Source organism: Pseudonaja textilis, chromosome 2, assembly GCF_049901715.1.
Source record: "Pseudonaja textilis isolate UNSWEBS1 chromosome 2, rPseTex1.2, whole genome shotgun sequence".
Classification (NCBI taxonomy): domain Eukaryota; kingdom Metazoa; phylum Chordata; class Lepidosauria; order Squamata; family Elapidae; genus Pseudonaja; species Pseudonaja textilis.
In genome coordinates this window covers 213,893,937-213,916,487 of record NC_141991.1, presented here as the reverse complement: position 1 = coordinate 213,916,487, position 22,551 = coordinate 213,893,937, and the positions used below count along the sequence as shown (strand labels likewise).

Genomic DNA, 22,551 nt, shown 5'->3' with positions numbered 1-22,551 from the left:
GGTTTTTGCATCTAGATGACTAAAATTAACTGGGTGGTTGTTTAATAGTTTTTAAAATGGTATCACTCTTAGAAGAACTGAAAATGGAACTTAAAAAATGGAAAGAAGACGCACAAGAAGGGAGGAGTTCTTTTGGCTTCGTGTTTCAATTCTTAGGAATGGAGTTCTGGAACTATGAGAAGCAACAAGAAATGCAGAACAAGAAGATGGGACAAAGAAGAAGCCATCTTTAATGATCAAGCAGTATCTTTAAACTTAGTGTGCATGAGGAGAAGGGGACGAGGCTGTTCATGGAGAAAGGAATATAGGGAGATGCACAACTTTTCTCCATCACTGCTCTTGCCAGTGATTCCAGACTGTTTTGCCTAGCTAAAACTAAATCAGGGGTCCCCAAACTTGGCAAGTTTAAGACTTGTGCAATTCACAGAATTCCTTAGCCAGCTTTGCTAGCTGGAGAATTCTGGGAGTTGAAGTCCACAAGTCTTAAAGTTGCCAAGTTTGAGGGCCTCTGGACTAGATTATCAAGGAAGAGAATAACATGCAGCAGATGCCTGGCAAAATTTAGTAATATTGCACGTGCAACAGTCACATTGACTGTTAACATTGAAATCAGGTGCAAGATAGTGATGGTAGGTACATTATTGGATAGCTTAGTTTGGTATTTATTTCAGTAGGCTGATTTTGTAAAGCTAAACAGGATCAGACCTGGTAAGTATTTGTCTGGGAAGCCAACACAAAATAGGATGTGGGGAAGGAATGGGGTTGGGAAGGAAAGAAGGAAGATAGGATAAGATAACTTATATTGTCATTTTTTTTTACTATAAGTACACTGGCACACATTAAAAGTGAAATATATATAGATATCCATACACATGTACACATGCTACACATACACACATAAAATCATTGGATACATATACATAAATGTGTGAAATAAACTGCAAAGAAATAGGATTATAAAAAAACAGCTTCCAATCTTAGCAGTTGTAGATGAGAGAGAGAAAAAGAAATGAGAAACAGAGGGAGAAAGAAAAAGAGAGATGAGGAAGAAAGAGAAAGAGATGAGAGATAGAGAGGGGGGGAGAGAGAGAGAGAGAGAGAGACAGAGAGACAGACAGACAGACAGAAAGACAGAGACAGAGATACCTGTTTAAAAGAAAATAGAAAAATAGAACAACTCTTTGAGTGTTTAAGGTTGCAGACCCCTAGATTAGGCAAACACCATGGTCGTTAAGTGAACCTTGTGGTCATTAAGCAAACACTGGTTGTTAAGTCCATTTTCCCCAATGGGCATTTTTAACCGGAAACCTGAAGGAATTGTTGGAAACCGGCAAAAAACATAGAAACCTTAGTGACAAGGCTGTGTGGGATGTTGTAACTGGTCATAAGTGTGTGTGTGTGTGTGTGTGTGTGTGTGGCTGTCAAAACACCAAAAACAGGTCAAGTAGCTCTGGGGAGGTCAGTCGTAAATTAGAACAACTAAGCAACTGGCCATTAAGCGAGGACCACTTATATTTGCTTTTCCAGTCACATGGCCACCTAGCTATGCCCACCCCAATCACATGACCACCTAGCCACACCCACCCAGTCACACGACCACCAAGCCACACCCACCAATTAGGCCATACCCACAGAACTGGTTGTTAAGAAATTTGAATCCCACCTCTGAGCTTAAGCAGCTTTATGCTCATTAACATTTCAGAAGTCATATCTAACATTGATGTAAACTTTCCTCCCCTCATTTGTAAGGTTCAATTTAGTTAATCATTACAGCATTAACAATTCTTACTTTCTGTTGCATAAACGCCACTGCACTCAGCTATCATCTGTATTCAATAATACATGATTCACATGTAATAAAACCATTAAATGAGAAAGAGGGAATTGTGAACTTTTGCCTTATTTTAAAAAGCCCTTAAATCACATGAGTGATTTAAATAGTGGAATATCTTAGAGCAGGGGTGTCAAACTCACATTGTCATGGCAGCATCACGTGACGTATCGGGACTTTTTCTCCCTTCACTAAACTGGCATGGGCATAGCCAGCATGTGATGCATCCAGCCCGCAGACCAGGAGTTTGACAGCCATGACTTAGAGTGTTCTTGTTTAGGTGGAGGTAATTTGCTTCTTTTGTGTCATTATCAATTTATATCAATAGTTGTTTTTATTTGCTTTTAATATTATACAATGCTCTGCCCAGAATTAGTGGCATTCCAAATTGGATATACATTGTACTTAAAAGAAAAAAGAAAAACTATGAAACTGGCGAGCCAATCTCAGTTTTGGAGCACTTAGTGTAGTCCTTTGCAGATTAAATTATGACAGATATCAGCAGAACATGAAATATTTTTCTAAAAATATTAAAGCTAATGACCAAACATATTTTTAAAATTTTTAAAATCTTTATGTTTCTCAATTTTCATTTTTTAATCCCGCAATTCCTTCTCTCATATGTTTTCAATTAGAAAAATAGTAAATGACCACCAATCCTCAAGTGGAGTTTCCCGTTGGCTTGGAAGTGACACTAGTATAAAAAAAAAATAAAGGAAAGAAATCAGGGTAAGCAATAATTTGAAGGTTCATCTGATTTTATTGGAAATGTTTATTGTTCAGTCAATATAAAGCCCCCCCCCCAATATTTTCATTTTAAGATGCTTGCTTTTGGTTTGGTTTGTAAGCTTTCTTTTGAGAAAAAACAGCAATCTTAACTAAATATTTTTCTAGATTAAACAATATATCTAAAACAATATTTGACAGTCATTTTTCAGTTACCTTGTTAGCTTCAAACTCAATGTTATTCATTTCATAATGCATTGAAAATGAAGCTAACAGGGTTCATATATGGCTTCTTTAGCATAAGGACCTATTGCTAGACATTCTAAGGCACCAGTATTCAGCTGCTTTATTACAGGTGACAATCTTCTAATTGAAGCTACTCCATAATAAGTAGTTAAAAATCAATACTTTAGAGTACTAGCTGCTTGTCTCATTGGCATTCTAGATGGTAAAGTCTAGGATCAGATAGACATTTTTACTGCTGGATTTATATTACTAGATAAGAGATTAAATAAAGTCATTTAAAGTGGCTTAAATTTACAATTGTTCCTTTCTGAAATAGGTTCAACTTAGCATCTAAACAAACAGATGTTAGAACAAAATGAGGCCTAGTTCCAAGCCAGGGTTGCATAAGAATGACACTGGGTAGATACACTGCTTGAAAATGTGACGGAAGAAAGAGAGATGCACTCACACTCACTTTCTGGGCACAAACACAAAAATTCTCTAACCTACTATCCTCCTGTTCAAGTAGCTGTTTGGTTCAAAGCCCAAAACTCCCCTTACTCCCTGTGTCAAACTGGGCAGAGTCCAGGTGGAACAGCAGTTTCCAGACAAATGGTCTGGTGGCCACTGATTGATGTATTACCGGGCAGGGTCTGCTGGCCAGGTTAGTCTGAGTACCACAAGAGCCAACAAATCGTAGGGAAAAAAAAAGTTCTGGTTCCAATCCAGGGTTATGTGAATGACACTGCACGTGCTGCTTGAAAAGGAGGCAGTTTATTTGAGAGCATAGCAACAGTATTTAAGGTAGCTACAATTTGGGATTTTGAGCTGTTGATGTTTATAGGGAAAGTGGTTCTTTGAGAGGTGTTTGAATGTGCCCTTTGAAATGTTTATTCTGGTGGATACGCAGTCCCAGTGGAAATGTCCTGCTCTTACTTTGCTGAGTGTGTAGATCATTTCCTTTTGGTGAGTGCCTGTGTGCTGACTTTAGGTGTCACATTTGTGTGTTCAGGAAAGCTCTGTATCTTGAACGGATTTTACCTGTTTTCTTATTCTTTTGAGAGACATGCAGCTTTATTACTTTCAGCCTAAACCGATGAACAGTTTAAGAGGTTTTTTTGCAACATTGCATTATCTGTGTTTGCAACATAGTTTCTTTGGGTTATGGGTAAGTCATGTTGATGATTAAAGGAGTTCACAGAGAGTTCATGAATAAAATTATTCTTGAATCTAAAATTCTTCTAACACATTTTTGAAGTAAAAATGTTATAAACAAATTTGTAAATGGTGAATCGTTTTTCCCATTATTTTCCATGTTAGGCATGCCAAGGATAATTCCACAATCCCACACATTAATTATTATATTATGTATAGTTTATTGTATTAATCTTTTATTATGCATGTGTTTTCTCTACCAGTTGATTGTCAGTTCTAAATTTCTCTGAATAGTTTCCAATGTGTATGAAGAAATATTACTTCCATCATTCCCATTTGATTTAATTCAAACCAGAAAGGGGAAAAAATGTTACCTCTTTTTCTCACTATTTTGTACCTCATCCCCACCAATTTTATTTTTCTTTATTTTTCCACTTTCAGAATTAATAGAAGTTCAATTATAATGGGCACTCCTTCCCACTCCTACCTACCCAACCCATGTCTTTTAAACCATGATTTCATTGTATTTTCAAAAAAAATAGTAAATAGCATCCTTTTTGAAAATAATAATTCTAATAATAGTAATATTTAAAAAAAAAATACCTGCAGTTTTATTTTAAAGTTTCCCATTTGCCTGAAGGCATATTTCAAATTTTGGGAGAATAATGACAGCAATTCCCATAGTGAATGGATGGGTTTTCCCATTCACAAATTGGCTGCTTTTCTTCCTCCCCAAATTCAAAGGAGCAAAAGATTTTTGACTGCCAAGAAATTGCATATTGCATAAGCACTATGTTGGGAACCATCATTCTTCAGTTTCATAATGGATGATTGCATACAGTAATCATATAGTCCTGGATCAATTTTAGATGTCATACATTACAGCCATCTTGCTGAAACAAACATGCTGTATTTTTTGAGTATCAGTAAATCAGTCAGATCTCATTGGGAAACATCACAAAGTATCTTATTTTATTCTATGTCTTAAGCTAAAGTGAGGTACAAATATATAAAATAAAATAATTTGGGTTCCATAACAGTGGTAACAGTGGTCAATCCTTTTCAACTTATTTTCCTTTTTTAATTTATGTTCGTGCTTTCTTATTGTAAATGCCATAGCAGTTATTTGACATATTATGTATTATTTATAAACCAATATCTTTGTGGTTAATGAAGATTACAGAGCAGGAAGTTTATGTATTTTGGAGCTTGTGGGTGCAAAAAAATTGCTGCCGTGAAAAATAACTCTTCCAGTAGACAGGATGCACATACAATCTATTGACTTTCATAAATAGTTTCCTTTCAGTTGTCAGATGAGGATGTTCACTAGCGGCATCATTTGATAAGGATTGAAAATAACATGTTTGTAATATCTCAGTCCAGAATGTTGCACCACACTGATGAATGAAAGTATTTCTGGGCTCATGTTGCTTAATTTCTTGATTTACATTTTGCTTTGTTTCTTCTTTGGTCCCAGAATGAATTACAGCCATCATTCCTGCAGAAGTTGTTAGTAATTCTGTCCTCAAGATTTACTTAATGTAAGAAAATTAGATAATTTTATTTGGGGAATAAGAATGACAAAATTAAATAGACCTTACATGAACACGTTTATTCTAACAAATAAACTGAAGGCAATTTAATGGTTAAAACTATCACAACTTTTTTCAGACTTACACAACAGCTTTGAAAGTTGCTTCTCCATATGGGTGCATGAAGATGTAACAAAAGACAGCTGGAAGCAGCTTCTGAAGCAGCTAAAAGAAAAGATTGGCTCCTTTAACAATTTGAAAAGAAGTTCTTTGTTCTTACACCCCCACATTTTGAAGCATGTATTATGAAGGATTTGCACAGCCCTCAAGGACAGTCCTTTCTGCAGACAAACTCTTTTAAAATGTTTTGTATTGTTTAACCGATTTCCAGCATTTATAGATGGACATCAGCAAGAATATTATGTGTAATATTAAATGCAATGTTGTAGACATGAGTGTGCCAGGTTGATGCTCTGTTGTAAAAAAGTTTGAGAGCAGTGCCTTTGTATTCCATTTGTGTTTTAAATTGACACTATTTTATTGCTGAAAACAGGAAGAAAGCAGATTTTGTTTTGCTATTGATCGAGAAGATGGGATTTTCAGGAATCTAAAAACCAAAAAGCATTTGTTTCTCAGCCCACTCAAAAACCTGCCTGTTAAATGCAGGCAATGTTTATATATTGTTGACTGAGAGAGATTTTGTGACCTGGAGAACCCACAGAGATGAGAAATTAAATGCAGAGATCTTGCTTCTTTGAATAAAAGTTTGATAGCTGACTCTAACAAAGACCTGAACAAAGCCTTCCAATGAACTGCATCCCTAGGTATATTGCTCTGTTTTTGGAAATACAAATATAGCTGTATCCCATATTGTTTTAACTGTACATATAGTTAGTGCAAAACAACAGAGAAGCCATAAACAGGTTATTAAGGAGATTTATGAACACATATTTTGCTTTTGTTCCTGAAAGTTCAGAAGTCAGATCTGTGCTCCCATTAAAATTAAAACTCCAGAGTGTAGCACTGTGTATTTTCAGTCTGATAGGCTTTTAAGGTATAAAGCTTAGCTTTATTTAATAACTTTCACTCTTGCTGCTATTTGGCTGGTTGTATTATTTGCTACTTATTATTTCTTATATAAGTTTGTTTGTTTATCACATTTCTGAACGCCCCATTTTGCTCAGAGAGTTTTTGTCTGGGTATATTTATGTTATATTCGATGTGATTCTTGATATATTTTATAAAATGAATGGAATCCATGTATTTTTATGAAACTATTAATTATATGTATTTGTTGGCAGTGAGCAAAATTAATGCATCTTATGCAATTTAGAGAAGCAACCTCTTTTCTGAAAATGTTGATAGTACAACACCGGGTTGATAACATTAGAATAGCAGTTTCTCCTTTGTATTGTAAGATTTTATGTGAGCACCTGGATGCTTAATGCTTTTAGATGCCCATTGGGACATCATTTCTCAATCATTGAGCAGGATAGATATCAGTTCCTTATTCCCTTCTCCACTATGAACTTGAAGCTTTCCTGTACAATTCTGAGAAGATGCCAACTGTTTCAATACACTTTCAATAACATTCTTTGTTTTCTATTTCTTTTCTTAGTTTTTTTTGTGGGGTGCTAGCAACCTGAAAGTGGGGGGGAATGCCTGATTCTGCATCAGACAAGTTGGTTTAAGTGTTTCTTAGAATAATGTACATTGATCTTGTTGTGGTGACCACATTAGATTTGGATCTGTTTTAAGGAGGGGTTCCTCCTCACATAAAAAGCATACAGTTCAGTGAAGCCACTTCAAGTAAATAGCTTTGTGCTCATTCTTCCCTGAAGCTAAAGACTGTTCAATATTTTAGTAGTTACCTATAGAGATTAATCTTGAGGAGAACATATGTAGTGCACATTTTTGTTTTACTCTTTTTTTTAAAGCTATTTTCGGGAATTTTTAAAAGAACAAATGGAAGATGATGGGCATTCTGTGTTCCCAACCTATTCGAAGATCTATGTTTGGGTAGAATTATATATAGCAAGAGCATTAACCTTGGTTGGCTGCATATGCCAGCAGCTTTCTAAAGATCTGATAGTTTGTTAAAGAATAACTTGCAAGGCTGACACATTTCATTTTTTAACAATCCAGGCTGGATGCTTCTAAGTGTATCACAAAGTTTTAAAATGCTATTCACATGAAAACGTAGAAGACGTGGTAGCCCAAATATTTTTTAAAAATTGTTGTTTTTTTTCAGTACTTTTGGAAGAAATTCTACCACTGATAGGCTGATAGGCGACAGCAAGAGTGTCCAGGGTTTTTTCACAGTTTATTTCTTCACTGAATTTATATCCCATATTTTCTGTGAGAACTTGGCATACACGAATATCTCCCCTAATTTGGTTTCCACAAGAGTGATTGGCCCAAAGTCACCCAGAGCTTTATTCATGATATGAAGATAAATTTGATTTGTTTTCTCTTGGGAGTCTTATCTAATGGAAGGGGAGGAGAGGCTTGTTTTATTTTGTTTTTCAGTAAGGTGGGTTTAGAAAAAGCATTGGCCAGGAAGTCACAAATTACAAATGTGGCAAAAATGATAAATATAGATTATCATTTATCAAGTAGCCATGATGCATTTTACTGCATTTTCTGGTTTTCTGAGCTCATTTAACATTTTGTGCTAAGTAAACTGCTTAGCACAAAATTATGCAAATGATTGGCTTTCCAAATAATGCCATGGTACTATATGCTACCAATCACTTGTTAAATTGTTCTTTGAATTCACTTTCTGCATGATTAGTGAATGAGAGAAAAAGACTGCAAAGCTTTCTTGCCTTGTGAAGATGTATAAGTAACTTTACTTTGAGAGAGCTAAAATGTTATTGTGCTTAAATGTCTATAAAGCATATTTGCCAATACATTATTTCTGTATGAATGCTTAGCTGACCCTGAAGTCCATAATCTTTGGGGAGAAGTTGACCCATTGGAATTCTGAATCTGTCTTGAGTGCAATCAATCGTTAAAACATTCATTTCCCAGGTGGCAACTGATGAGAGTAAAAGACTTCGCTACACAAACTGAGCATACTACAGACAGAGGATTTCATACCCATAATCTCTAGCTTCCAGCCACATTTAACCCTGCAGTGTTACCAGTCACCTTCTAGCTAGCTTACCTTTTAAGTTTTCTAGGTATTGTGGCAAATGCCACGATGGAGCATAGGGCTACCGTTGTACACAGCAACCTGTTTTATTTTATAGCTGAGAGGTGTTGTGATATAATGTAAAATATACTTACATACAATAAATATACTGTATAATATATAATGAATTTCTGGGGCATGTAGCTTCTAAGAAAAATCAGGGATTGTGCCTTTGATAAATAGACAAGAATGTCTGTGGGTACAACAGGACTCCATTGATGCTATACTGGAAACCACAGGCCAATATTTTGCAGACTCCAATGCAATGAAACACTTTACTTACATTAGAGCACTTCGTTAAGTGGCTTGGCTGGTATAAATTATTTCTTTTAGAAAGGAATATTATTGAAAATTACTCAGCACTGGTCTTTTATATGTTTTGGTTAAAAAAATGAAAGTGTTACAAAACTTTACAATGGGATTCAGCTGTACAGTATCCATCTTCCCATTGTTTCAGACACTCTGTTCATGTCTGCATGAAAGTTTATGCAAAAATAAAGCCCTTAGTGATTCTTCATTTACAACCATGAAAAATGTTTTTCTTTTCGCTTCAAGTGTTAAATGGGTTGCGATACAAATGGAACTCCTACTGCTCTGGTTGTAGTGTAAATAGCATTCTACTCTCAGATTTTGATGTTTAGACTCTGTGGACTTTTAGTAGTTCCTAGAAGAATTATGAACATGGTATCTTAGAAAAAAGCAGCTTGAGTTCTCTGCTTAACTGGACGCTGCACACTGTCAGGTTTAGTCAATCAAATATATAGCATGCTTTCTTCCCTTTTCCCTTTGAAAATCTTCTAAAAAGTATTCTAGAAATTAACAATAAAGACCTCAAGAAAAAAAAATGCAACTACTAGATACTGTGCTTAATCATTTGCTGTGACAAAGGCTACACAGTCTTTTTCCCCTGATGCAAATACTTCCATTTAACAATAATATGATAACGGCTGATCTCTCTGTGAGTTGGATTCACAGGCTAAGAGATTGCAGAAGAAGCAGTTAGAAATAACAACAAAGCATTGGAAACCCCAAATGTATCAGATTCATTTTAATAAATTGCTTTTAATAGTCTTTAACACTCTTCTGTTCAGGATTTTGTACAGATTTGCTGTCCCATAGCAATTTACTTCATTGGCCTAGGATACCTGATTTATTGATTTTATTGGTTACATATTGTTGCTATTGTTGCTAATTCTTAGAAATGTTCTTGTATGTCTGAATGATAGCCATGGATTTCATTTATACCATATTTATGCTTGTATTGTTTTAGAAGTAAAATATATTAATTGTATCAGAAGCCTGAAGCATGGTATAAAACAGCTTTACTGATTACTAAGCATGCTGAGGAAATCAGTTTGTTTAATAAAAATATAAATAATATGCATGAACTGCAAAGTAATAAACCTAGAAGGTGGAGATCTTTTGTTTCTGTCTTATAATTGAATCAGAGACATAAATACTCAGAAAGTCTCACTGAGTTTAATAGGATTTATTCCCATTTCAGAATACAAAGGATTAGGATCTAAGAGATGGTTCTAGATTAAGAAATACAATAGTTTTATAGTTCTTCAATTCATTTAAGATCACCTTTAACATCTTGCAAAGGCTTATAATATGTATTATGCTGTATTATATAGCCTCCTTCCCTAGCTGGAATGTCAATTAGTTTAAAAGTTAAACACACTGGGTAGAATTCCAGGAAACCATGAGTTCCAGTTCTGCCTTTGGCATGGAGCCAAGTAGACGATTTTGGGCCTGACATTTTCTCTCATCTCATAGAAGAAAGCAATGGTGAAGCACTTCTGATGCCAAGAAAACTACATGCATTTGTCTGTCTAAATGCAAGGACTCAAGGTTTTTTTTCACAAGTTGATAACCTCCAAATGTGTGGGACTACATTATTTCTGAAGGCTAGTTCATTGGAAATAATGAAGTCATGCATGTCTGTAAGACATCAGATTTGAGAAAGGTTTCTTTTTTAATAAAGTTTTATTTGGGTTTTCACAAACAAAATACAAGTAAAACATCTTTTTTGAAAAATAGCATGGTCCCGGGTTGAACTTCTTTATACAGACACAAAACTCAATTTCATGCTCCTTTTTGTGTTCTATTCCATATCTTATACTATTCTACATTTTCTATATAGTTTTTCCCCTCTTTTAATTTTCTCAATTTTATTTTGATTATCTCATCTCAATTCAAATCATTATATTTATACTTTTGTCTGTTCTGTTTCAATTTCATATTATCTTTTCTCATTAAAAAGATTTTCTCCTTTAGTTACTAATTGGAGTATGACACCTTTATATCTTTTAATTACATCAATTCAACTCTTATTTAAACTTCAATATATACCTTAAGTTTATGACCTTCAATATAATACATAATACATAACTTCCAATCAAATTCTGCTTGGTACATTCTTATAATACACACTATATTCTTTTTTTTTAAAGGATTATAAATATATGTAATTATAAACCCTCATTCCATTCCAATTCAGTTCTATCATGAATAATCATTAAAATCTTAACATCTTTAACACTTCTTTTCAATTAAATATCATACTTCCTTAAAGACACATATAAACTCCATAATTAATTTTTCCCTTATTTCTCTTTCTATATGTTTTGTAAATCATTAAATATTCATTTTGCTACATTTATTTATTGACAAGCATTCCACTGAATCACAATAGCTATTTTATCAAACATTTTAATCATACATTGTTTCATATTTTCTAAATTTATTTCTGTTTCTAATATAACAATACTATCTTATGTACCTTTGCAGAATCCCCTTTTCCATTAAGTTTTCACCCATTATCTCTAAATAGGCCCTGTTTCTCTATATTTTGTTTCTGTCCTTTATAACTTCTTTTCCTTTCTTTCTTCCCTCTAATCTTCTCCCTCTCTTTTTACCCTCTTGTCTTTCTACTTCTAATTCTCTCTTCTGTATTTCCTTCTTCTGTTGCTTTCTGATTTTATACTTATTTTTCACTCTATTTTTTTTTGGGGGAGTTGTTTTTCCCAATCTTAACTTTCCATTCTCTTTCCCTCCCTTTCCTTTTTTTCCTCCACCTAAGATTACTTGTTTATTAAAGATGGCTTCTTCTTTGTCACAATCTTCTTGTTGTGCAGGCATTTCTTGTTGTTTCTCATAATTCCAAATCTCAATTTCTAAAAACTGAAATACGAAGCCAAAAGAACCTCTCCCTTCTTGTGCATCTTCTTTGTACTTTTTAAGTTCCATTTTCAGTTCTTCTAAAAGTGGAGCCATTTTAAATAGTTTTAAACAACCACCCAATTGATTTTAGTCAATCAAATACAATAACCAAAAATCCAGAAATCATCAAGTAATTCAAATAGTCCTGAGTTATATCTTCTTATTTCTTTTTCCACTTTCTCTTCCTGGGGTTTTTGTTGCGATATTTCAGTTAGAATGTATCTTTTGGAAGTCTTGTTGAGATTTTGCTGTAAGTTCTTTTTAATTCCAGGCAGCCTCCTCCCTTCCAGATCCTGCCCTTTTATTCTTTTTCTCTCCTTCCCTGTTTTCAAAAACTTTTGATTATACAGAAATCTTTATTATCCCTTTGACATTTTATTTTCAGCATTAAATGCCTATTAATGTCAAAGTGGATTTTTTTCCAATTTCTTGCTTAAGTCTCTTAGCTGTCAGTATAGGAAAAGGAGAAGAAAAAAACCCAAATCTTTTCCCTTTTTTCTTTCCTTCGCAACTTAAAAATCTTCTTAGGGAACAATGTTATTTTTTTTATATAAATAGGTTCAATTCCAGGGTACCTTATTTTTTGCTTTTGCTGTTTGACCCAGTCAACCAAAACTTTCTCTTCTTATCTTCCTCCTGCACATTCTTTTCTGGTCGAGTTCTTCTTTGTGGTGCCATTTCTGACCGCTGCTACAACCGCCTTCAGGAAAGGAGTAATGGCCAGCTGGGGAGGAGAGATGTGGCTCTCCTCAACCCTGCAGGCAGTCTCCCCCCTCTTCACCACCTCTATGGGGTTGCTTAGCCGAAACCAGCCGGCTCCGGGCGCTCCAGCAATGAGCACGGATCGAAGCCTCACAGAGACGAGCCTTCGGTCTGTCGCCAAAGAAGCTCAAACCGGAAGTCAGATTTGGGAAAGGTTTCTTGACGTGAATATTTAGGTAATGGAAGGTATTAGAAACGAAGTGTGGATAAAGCAGTGATACTCAGTAGACTGTGCCTTCTCATTTCCGCTTGTTTCTATTGGCAAAACCATGTGTACCAGGTCATCTATGAAGATGTTTTGTTTAAGCAAGGCTTTGCATGAATTATTAACTATTCATCAAACTATGTGAATTGCAGTCTTGTTACATCATTTCAGTGATCATCTAGAAAAAGGGATTATTTATTACAAAATGTAGGGCAGCATACAAGTTTAACAAATTATTAAATTATTAATATTGTGAATCAGATGTATGCTCTTTATATTTCTGAAATATGACAGTTTGAATGAAAAATTCATGGGTAACATAGTTTTGCAGAACCCAGTAATTAAAGATAATAAAATTAATATGACATTAAGCTATTCTAATTTCTAAAAAGTTATATTATGATTCTTAAAATTAGCAACATAAAGAATACATAGGAAGTGGAAGAAAATATTTGTTTGTTAAATATATATTCCATATTTCCTCTAGAACATAAGACAATATGCATACCCTCTGCTAGTTTTTCAGAATAATGACTTGCACAAAGTTCCTAACCACTCTGAGAGCTTAGTAGCAGACTTAGTAGCTGCCTGATATTAACATTACTGATTCTTTTTTTGTTATAAATATGAAAAATGACCAAGTCCTAAATTAGTTTGTTTCTTCCTTCTTGCCTTCCTCCTTTCTTCTTTATAGGAAAAACACTCACAATATTAATGAATGAGAAGAGCACTATCCCTACTGAATTTGTGCTCCTTGGAATCTGGGTTTCCGAATTCCAAACTCCAGATTTGTCAAACTTCCAGGTGCTGTGACACACTCTGCCCCCCACTCCCGGCAAATAAAAATATCATATAGTCCTCATCTAACAAAACCAGTTATTTCTTTGGGCTATGTCTTACCAAGAAATAAACCCAACAAATGCTGTCAATAAATTTTTTAGTACACATACAAAAACAAACCAAAATAATAAAATCTTGAAAGATTATAAAACAAAACATTTTCTGCCAACAGCAAAATAATCAAATTGGAAATCATGTCCCTCTCTGGGAAGAATATGCAACTTCATATGCAAATTCTGACATATGCAAGAATATGCAAATTCTGACATATCTCCTGAAATGTGAGCTATGCCTGTGAGTTACTCAATATCATTGCTCCATCACATTTTCACTCTGTACTCAGCAACTACAAAAAAACAAGAACAAATTCTGATAATGATCCACTGATCCAGTCACTCAGACGGCAGCAAATCCCAGCCATTTATGAACCTAAGGATCCAGGATTTCCTGAAAGACTGTGTATTTTTTCTCCAAATGTCAAGAGCATCTCATTATCAGAATGTAAATGCCTTTACAGTTAGTCCTCAACTTGCGAACACAATTGAACTCAAAATTTATGTTGTTAAGTGAGAAACTTGTTGAGTGCGTTTTGTCCCATTTTATGACTTTTCTTGCCACATTTGTTAACTGAATCACTGAAGTTGTTAAATTAATAACATGGTTGTTAAGTGAATCTGGCTCCCCCATTGACTTTGCTTGTCAGAAGGTTGCAAAAGGGGATCACGTGACCCGGAACACTGCAACCGTCATAAATATGAACCAGTTGTCAAGCATCCAAATGTAAATTACGTGACTATGGGTTTGCTGCCGGGGTTATAAATATGAAAAATAGTCATAGGTCACTTTTTTCAGTGCTATTGTAACTTTGAACAGTCACTAAATGAACTGTTGTAAGTCAAATACTACCTGTATATGAATTATGAAGTTCTGTAAAATAGACAAAAGCACAAGGTAATGCTAGTGCAAAGTTCTGTAGCTTCAATAAAATTCATAACTAAGTGCAAAATGTTTCTGAAATTTTATGGACTTTTTGTCTGTGTGCACGAGAACAGCATTGTTCTCAAGGACTATTAAATCCCATTATTAAAGTACACAGATTAAGCTATTGAGAGTACAATGTCCCTAGCCAGGTACAATAATTCAGTGTCATCTTGTTCTGGGAAGTTACATTGTGCTCTTTTTTGTGGTTGATGGATAGTGTTTTATAAACTTTCAATAGTCAAAGCATATTTATAATATATCTGGGTTAGGGATTCTGATTCACTGCTGCCACCTATTAACTGTCTAGATTTTTTCAGCCTTGGTATCATATAATCATTTTCTCAATATAAATTGGTGGCATTTTGAAAAAAAGAAAACAAAGAGAATGACTTTCAAAACAAGCTTATCTTGGAGTCTATCTATCCACTAAGTTTCAGACATGTTCTATTATCTTGATGGGCATGAATGAAAAAGATTTTCTGTTCCCTATTGTACTACAATTACTAGCATGTGGGAAAACAGTTTAACTTCCCCTTGTTGACCCTGGGTATTTATTCAACTCTTTTTTAAAAAAATCATCCAAACATCTGAATTTTTCCTAATGTATCGTTGTCATTGCTTTATAAATCAGTCAGGATTATCGATAAAGTCTGACAATAGAAAGCTAGAACTTTTTTATATCATAATTCTTTTATTAAAGATTTTTTTTCATTAGAACAAAATAAATCTAATAAAAAAAGAAAGTAAAATATAATCAAATGCAAAAGGAAAAAAGGAAAACAAAAAAGAAATAACTAAAGAAACTAAAGTAGATGGTTTCTGCCCTTCTTTTCAGCAGATATTAACAAACCCATAATCTCCTGTCCCTCTTAATTATGCCAGAAATATCTTCAGCTCAGTTCATCTTTTTTTTTAATCATTAAATCCATCATTCATCATTTCTTTTCAAAATTTGATAAATAAATACATTAGCCCTGCTTTTCAAATATGTCCATAGTCTACATCTAGTATAATCATAATGAGCTTTTCAGATTCAAAGAGCTGGTAGCAAGAGAACTAATGTGGTAGTTATAAAACAATGTTTGTTTTAGTAGGTCTACCATATCTTGCCTGCAAAAATCTTATTACCATAAGATGTCAACACACATTTTATGTTGTATAACATTTTTGTTGCCATCCACTGGTTATCTGGAGTTTTGCAAATAGTTAGCTGTAGTGTTATCCTCTCCCTTGACATATTTCTGTTTTTAAAAAAAACTGTGCTGCAAATGAGATTTACAATATACCGTGATGTATGTTTGGAACATTTTTATTGTTTCAGCTGTGTTTTATGTAAACTAACTAAATTTGTGATGTTTCTCCAGTAATTTGTCTTCCAATCAAACGGGTGTATTCATGGGTATTTATCTTGTGTGTTAGGCCAGTAGAGTGCTATATTTCAGATTTTTAAACAGTGTAATTGCTTTGTGCTATGGAAGATTGAAAAAAGAAACTTTCCATTTAAAATCCTTCATTCACTGCATTATTTGAGATAAAAAGTTCATGGAACATATCTTTGTTTTGATTAATGCTTCTCTTTTTTTTATAGTATAAATGCTTCATTTTATCACAATGCAGTTTTCTAAACAATCAGTTTCTATAGTACCATGCAAAAGCCTTTTGTGTAATATTAAAATTAGACTTAGAGAGCTACATTTAAAATGAACTAGCATTTCTATGTGAAACTGGAACTTTTCTTATAATAAATTTGCCAGATAGTTTTGCTTCAAACAGAACTCACCCCTTATAGCATGTGCCTTTTTCCTGCAGGAAATGGAGGGAAACCAGTATAGGTAATCCCCGACTTACAACCATCCATTTAGTGACCATTCAAAGTTACAACACCACTGAAAAAAGTGACTTATGACCCTTTTTCACACTTATGACCATTGCAGCATCCCCATGGTCATGTGATCAAAAATTCAGACACTTGGCAATTGATTCATAGTTATGACCTTTGCAGTGTCCTGGGGTCATGCAATCCACTTTTGCAACCTTCTGAAAAGCAAAGTCAATGAGAAAGCCAGATTTACTTAACCATGTTGCTAACTTAACAACTGCAGTGATTCACTTAACAAATGTGGCAAGAAAAGTTGTAAAATTGGACAAAAGTCACTCAATGAATGTCTCACTTTGCAACAGAAATTTTGGGCTCAATTGTGGTCATAAGTCAAGGACTACCTGTATTGCAATCACTAGAAAGTTCATAATCAAGGCTATTGTCTGAGTTGTAATTGTGTAACCACCTGTGTTTTATATATCTGTTATATTCCTACACTGCTGGTTTTGTTGAGAGGACAATCTATAATTATGTTTCCATCAGAGGAAACGTATTTATCTCATAATGTAAAAATATGCATCCAGATCCCCAGATTCTCGGTAAGACCTTCTATCCATGCAAGATTTTAGTATGTTATATTGGAGCTCCTACTTTTCACTGTGCTAATGGAAATACATTGTGTGATACAAGATTTCATCACTGGATAATTTTCATCCTACTGGGGAATCTCTGACTGTGACATTTTCTAAGAAAATGTATAAATAATGAATAGTAAGTTGCAAATGAATAACTAGAAAGTACATGTGGTGTTAAGCTTTCATTGTCTTGTCCTGCTTTGTACTTCCAGAATATTGTGGAAGTTAAGAGCCTATTTTAAATTTTCCTAACCTATTTTCCAATAAATATCCTCAGAATATAACTCCCCACTGGCTAGGAATTCTGATGAAGGGTTGTAGTCTCAACTCACAGAGAGAACAATGGATTGATAAAATGTTTTTTGCTGATGATGACACTGTACATTTTTACAATTCCGTATTTACTGGATTTTATGTGAGGGAACAATTCTCTGCTTGAGAATTTTCTATTAAGTAAGGAGAAAAGAATGTCAGATGTCATTACATACTTGCTGCTTATTTTTAGAATTTTGAAGGGCAACATTTGGACTCTTCAGAAATATATACATTCTTCGTACAAATTAATTTCTTGTTTACATTTTCCTTTCAAAATTTTATAAAATCGAAGGTTACACATACAGGGTAGATATGCATATTAATAATATCAGTCTGAGAAGAGAAATACATTTTTAGAATATATTAGACTCCTGTCCCTTTATTCTTTGCCGAAACTTAACAGTCAAACTATTTGTTACAAATTATTTTTGGCAATAGTAGGATAAATGTTTTGTTAATACTAATGTATATTTTGGCCTTCAGAGTATTAAACGCTAGCAGCACTAAACATTTCATATGTTGATGATTTAAGTATTAAGTTATATTTTATATATCATTAGCTACGTAATTATTTAAGGATATTATCAACTAACTAAAATATATTACTTTCATAGAGCCACTTTGCCAATTTCTTAAGCAATATATTGAAAAGCAAAATATAACTCCATTACTTTTTGACATGTATGTCATACCTGAGTGATTTCATTGTGGTCTGCTAAAACTCAAATATGTCATGAGAGACTTGCTATCTTGTTAATCAGCATTGTGCTCTTGTTAGATGGATCAGTTCTTGAATATGTATGGTTTGGGCAATGGAATATAACATGCACATGGCAGTATAATTTTATTACTTTTACTATATGAGCAATCTGCAACACTGCATAGCCATTCAAAAGCTCTTTGCGCACTCTGGAATTCTCTCAAGAGAAATTAAAGGTTACAGGTTTACAGTGCACCAATAAGCAGAAAATATGCTTTTAAAAGTTACTGTTAGTTTCATCTTCATAAGTGAAGGGATGGAAAATGTATAGATGGTGTATATAAATAGGCCTAGGAAAGACCATTTCAAAAATTCATTCATTCATTTATTCATTCATTCGTTCGTTCGTTCATTCATTCATTCATTCATTCTCACATTTCTATACCACCCCTCTCCCTTAAAAAGGGACTCTAATGCACACTTCCCAAATTAAATCCTCAAATTAAAATGCAGTTTGGAACAGAGTTTAGCTCTGTGGTTTGCAGTTCAGTGTTGATTCAAAAGTGTCATATAGAAATTCATATATTTAGGACAGTTTTTTTAAAAGAAATAAATGCCTATTATTAAAATGCTAATTGTTGATGCAGTATTTACTGGAACTGACTTCCTAATTAATATAAATGGAAAGGATGCGGGCTAGCTATATATACTTCCAAATATGAACAGACCGTTGCAGAAAAATATCTAAAACAGTAGCTAGGAACAAATGATGGAAGAAAACCTGATGAAATTCATTTAGGGGTAATTTTTTTTATTCCTAATACTGAGGTATTGTCTCCACAAGCACATTAAAAGTGACGTCAGTTTGTTTTTCTGGGAAAGATGCAAAGCAAAAAAAGTGGCTAGCCATGCACGTGTATGGAGAAACAGCCTAGAGCCGCTTCCAGTGCAGTTGAATGATTCAGAAAGAGATGCTTGGTATGCTCTTCTGTGGATTAAGAAGCACCTTTTTCAAAGGACTGGCAGAGCCCTGGGGCTCTATTTCAGATGTCTTTCCTCTTAGTGCTTATTCAGCCCTTAATGTGCAGTGTTGACTTCTAAAAAAATCAAAATAGTTGTCTGGGCTTTCTGCTTGACTTTATTCCTGTTTCTTCTTTTTTCTGATGTTTCTGTCAGAAGCATGTCTTAGCACAAAACTAAGCCAAAGCACAGGTCTAATTAACTAAAAGCATCATGAAACTTTGTGATTATACTATATTCCTTATTTTCTCTTGTTTCCTTTTATTCTTTTCTATTTCACTTCTTGCAAAGTTTCCCTGAAAAATATTTGTTGTTACCTGTTCAGCCTATTGCCTAATATAATTCAGGCATTTCATAAATAATAAAACCACTGTTAATGAAACTTAACCTTGGTGTGTGGTTTTTAAAAAAATCTTTTGCACGTTATGTTTGTGTTTTTAATATGTTTATTTGTTAGTTAAAATTGAGTATATAATCATAAGCAGATATTACTCTATGAGCGTGGAAAGCATATTTCAAGATCATGTTTATAATTCTAGTTGGACAGTTAATAAAATATTTTACATAAAATTGAGATGGTATTCATTAAATACTAGCTATTTTGAATATTTCTATTTTTCTAGGAATAATGTACATGTTAGCTTTTTTGAGTGCCAAGTAATTGCTGTAGTAGAAATAACAGCAAAGTATGAACATACTGTATCATAAATTGAAATGAAATGGGCCAAGGGAAATATAAAGAAAATAATGGATATTTAGAAACTAGAGAGACTCAGCTCCCGCAGCTTAATTTGCTGAAAGCATTTGCACAATTATAGCCTAAAAATCTGTAAGGCATTATGGCTATATGCTGCCTGCTTTTTAGCTTCTAAGTTGGAAGAATAGACACTCACCCATTTTTTCTTAAATTCTATTTTTTTAAATATTATATGTAGGATGCTAAGCATATCCATGCTTTAAACTGTACAAAATAGAAAAAGTTGGGGAAAATATGCTTCATTTCAAATTCACCATACAGATTTTTCTGAAGAAGAGAGTTAGAACTGAGTACACTTTAGTTTTATAAATCCTGTCACTTGAATGCTTGGGGGAATTTAATCGACTAATATTGCTATGTTTGCTTACAGCATTCACAAAAATGTTTGTACATACTTATACAAATAGCCCTAAATAGATAGACATGTTCACACCTCAGACTTGTGAAAATTGCTATGCAACATTTAAAGATGCAGAAGTAGGTCAGCAAATCTTATAAAACTTTTTGTGAGTTGAGATGAAGCTTGTAAAATACCTAACGTCTGAAAAAGCTTTAATAGCAATTTCCTAAGATTTCCTAAGAACTAAATACATAACATGTTAGTCATCCATTGCTTCTATTTTTACAGGTTTTGAATCATGAGTGACCTAGGTTTTCTGTGATGTCGCTAGGAGTTTTTTTCACTGTGGAATGGACTGACAAGAGAGTCTGGAGATTTGACAGCAGACTTAAGAAAACTCTGGAACAGTGATTCCTGCTTATTTTTCATTGGACAAAAGTACTCCAAAGGAAATATCTATTTAATACCAACTACAATTTCACCCCCAATTTCTGCCACTTCAAATGAAGACAGGACAGTATTAGTACATCTTTCTGATTTAAAGAATATCACCTTCTGAGACAGATGGTCTGTCAAATGCTATAGGATGCCTGCAGAGAACATCATAATGAAGAAGAACATGGATAGTTGTGCCAAGGCCTAATTGTCAGGATCACAGCCGATAAAGCTGCACTGCCCTTTCCCTGCTGCCATAATAGGGTCATGAACAGCAGGGTGGACATGGCTGGCCTTGTTAACAACTTGCTAATATTGTTCCTTATTTTTCAAAACAGCTGTTGGGCTTTCAGAAGCCCTCTTTCCGTCTTTAAGAGGTGAGTGATTTAGACACATTTTGTGTTATTTATCACTTCAGAATCAATTTTGATAAATGTTACACGTTTTAAACAATAGCCTCTAATGGTAAACAACAATAAATTCATTTGGAAGAATTTAGTTGGCATGGTAATGCATTATGTGTAAATGTGTTGTAATTGACTAATGTATTATTTCAACATAAAATTTATTTATTAGCACATTTATAACGTTAACTTGATTAGCTAACAGATCACAATTTAAATAATTGGTAAACTTGCCTCTCAAATGATACCTTTCTCCTTTTCATCTGTACATGGTAATCTGTACACGTGTACATGGCAATAATATATTAGTTATTATGTGAACTGATCACATTCATTTTGCTAGTAAAAGGGATACTTTGGAAGTTTGAAAATAGTAGCAGGAATTTATAGTACACCATGATAAATCTTACAAGCCAATACAAATACATTTAAATAGCAAGTGTCATTATAATGTTCAAATTTTCTATTAATTTTTAGGTATAAAGATGCTACTAGATCTAATTCCAATGAATGTCTTGGTAGCACCAGGCAGCTGGTTCCAATAGGTTTATCAGAATTTGCACTGGACATTCGTATGCCTGGAGTGACTCCTAAAGAGGTAAGAACATATGGATAATACTAACTTGTACCTTATTTATCTACAGAAAATAAAACCATTAAGAGTTGAGTTGCATGATTTGGAACATCTCATTTGCAATGACTTCAAGACAGATTTCATAGGGATTTCATGTTTATCGTTATAGTTGCTGTTGCTGCTTTCAGGGTTTGTTTTCTAGGGTTTGTTTTCTATTGTACAACTCTGTATAAAAACTTTGAACACTTTATATAGTAGTTCTAGTCAACATAAATTTGCTCAAGGCAATTGTTACAGTATGTCTCCAATCAACTCTGTAATCTGAGCAGGCCCATATAGCCAACCATCACATATCAAATAATAATATTAGGCCTAGAGATGCAAAAAAAAAAAGTGTTTTATAGTTCTTTAAAAAGGAATATTAATACAGAATATTACTGAAACTTTTAAAAAAACACCCATAAATGTACGATTACCAAACATCTTGTTACAGCTTGGAAAAGTTGATTAGATAAACCAATGACATGTCAAGTAACTAACTATTATGCTGCTGTATTGTAATTGTTAAGCAGAAAAATAGATGTGCTAACGGGACAGTAATAAGGTATAAGGCTAAAAATATGACACATAGTTCTAGAGGCTTGCCATAATGGAACAGTCTTGGGAGTGTAGAGAAACTGAATTTGTATACAAGATGATAGTAAAGAGTAAGTAAGGATTTTAAACAAGAAAATATAGTGCAAAAGAATTTGATATAAACACACAGTATGTTAAGGAATTTAGAGCTGATCTGGAGAAAGCTATAAAAAAGCTGTTGTGGAAAAACTTGGACAAGGATTACTCAGATCAGAGATTCATTGATTGATTTATTGGA

General features: G+C 33.9%; 1 protein-coding gene and 1 long non-coding RNA gene across 12 annotated transcripts in view; one reads left to right on the top strand and one right to left on the bottom strand.

The window, feature by feature from the left end:
* The window catches only part of PAM (peptidylglycine alpha-amidating monooxygenase), a 156,904-nt gene that overhangs the window by 32,104 nt on the left and 102,249 nt on the right, over positions 1–22,551 (top strand). For all 11 annotated transcript variants that reach the window (XM_087927008.1, XM_026719558.2, XM_087927007.1 and 8 more), the window contains 2 exons: positions 20,553–21,076; positions 21,581–21,701. In XM_087927008.1, coding sequence (XP_087783134.1) covers positions 20,967–21,076; positions 21,581–21,701 — 231 coding nt within the window. In that variant the 5' untranslated portion in view covers positions 20,553–20,966. The remainder of the gene's footprint in view (positions 1–20,552; positions 21,077–21,580; positions 21,702–22,551) is intronic.
* LOC148127357 (uncharacterized) overlaps positions 10,636–22,551 on the bottom strand; it is an 826,567-nt gene continuing 814,651 nt past the window's right edge. Inside the window, exon 2 of the long non-coding RNA XR_015742248.1 lies at positions 10,636–10,758. This is a non-coding gene — a long non-coding RNA (uncharacterized LOC148127357). The remainder of the gene's footprint in view (positions 10,759–22,551) is intronic.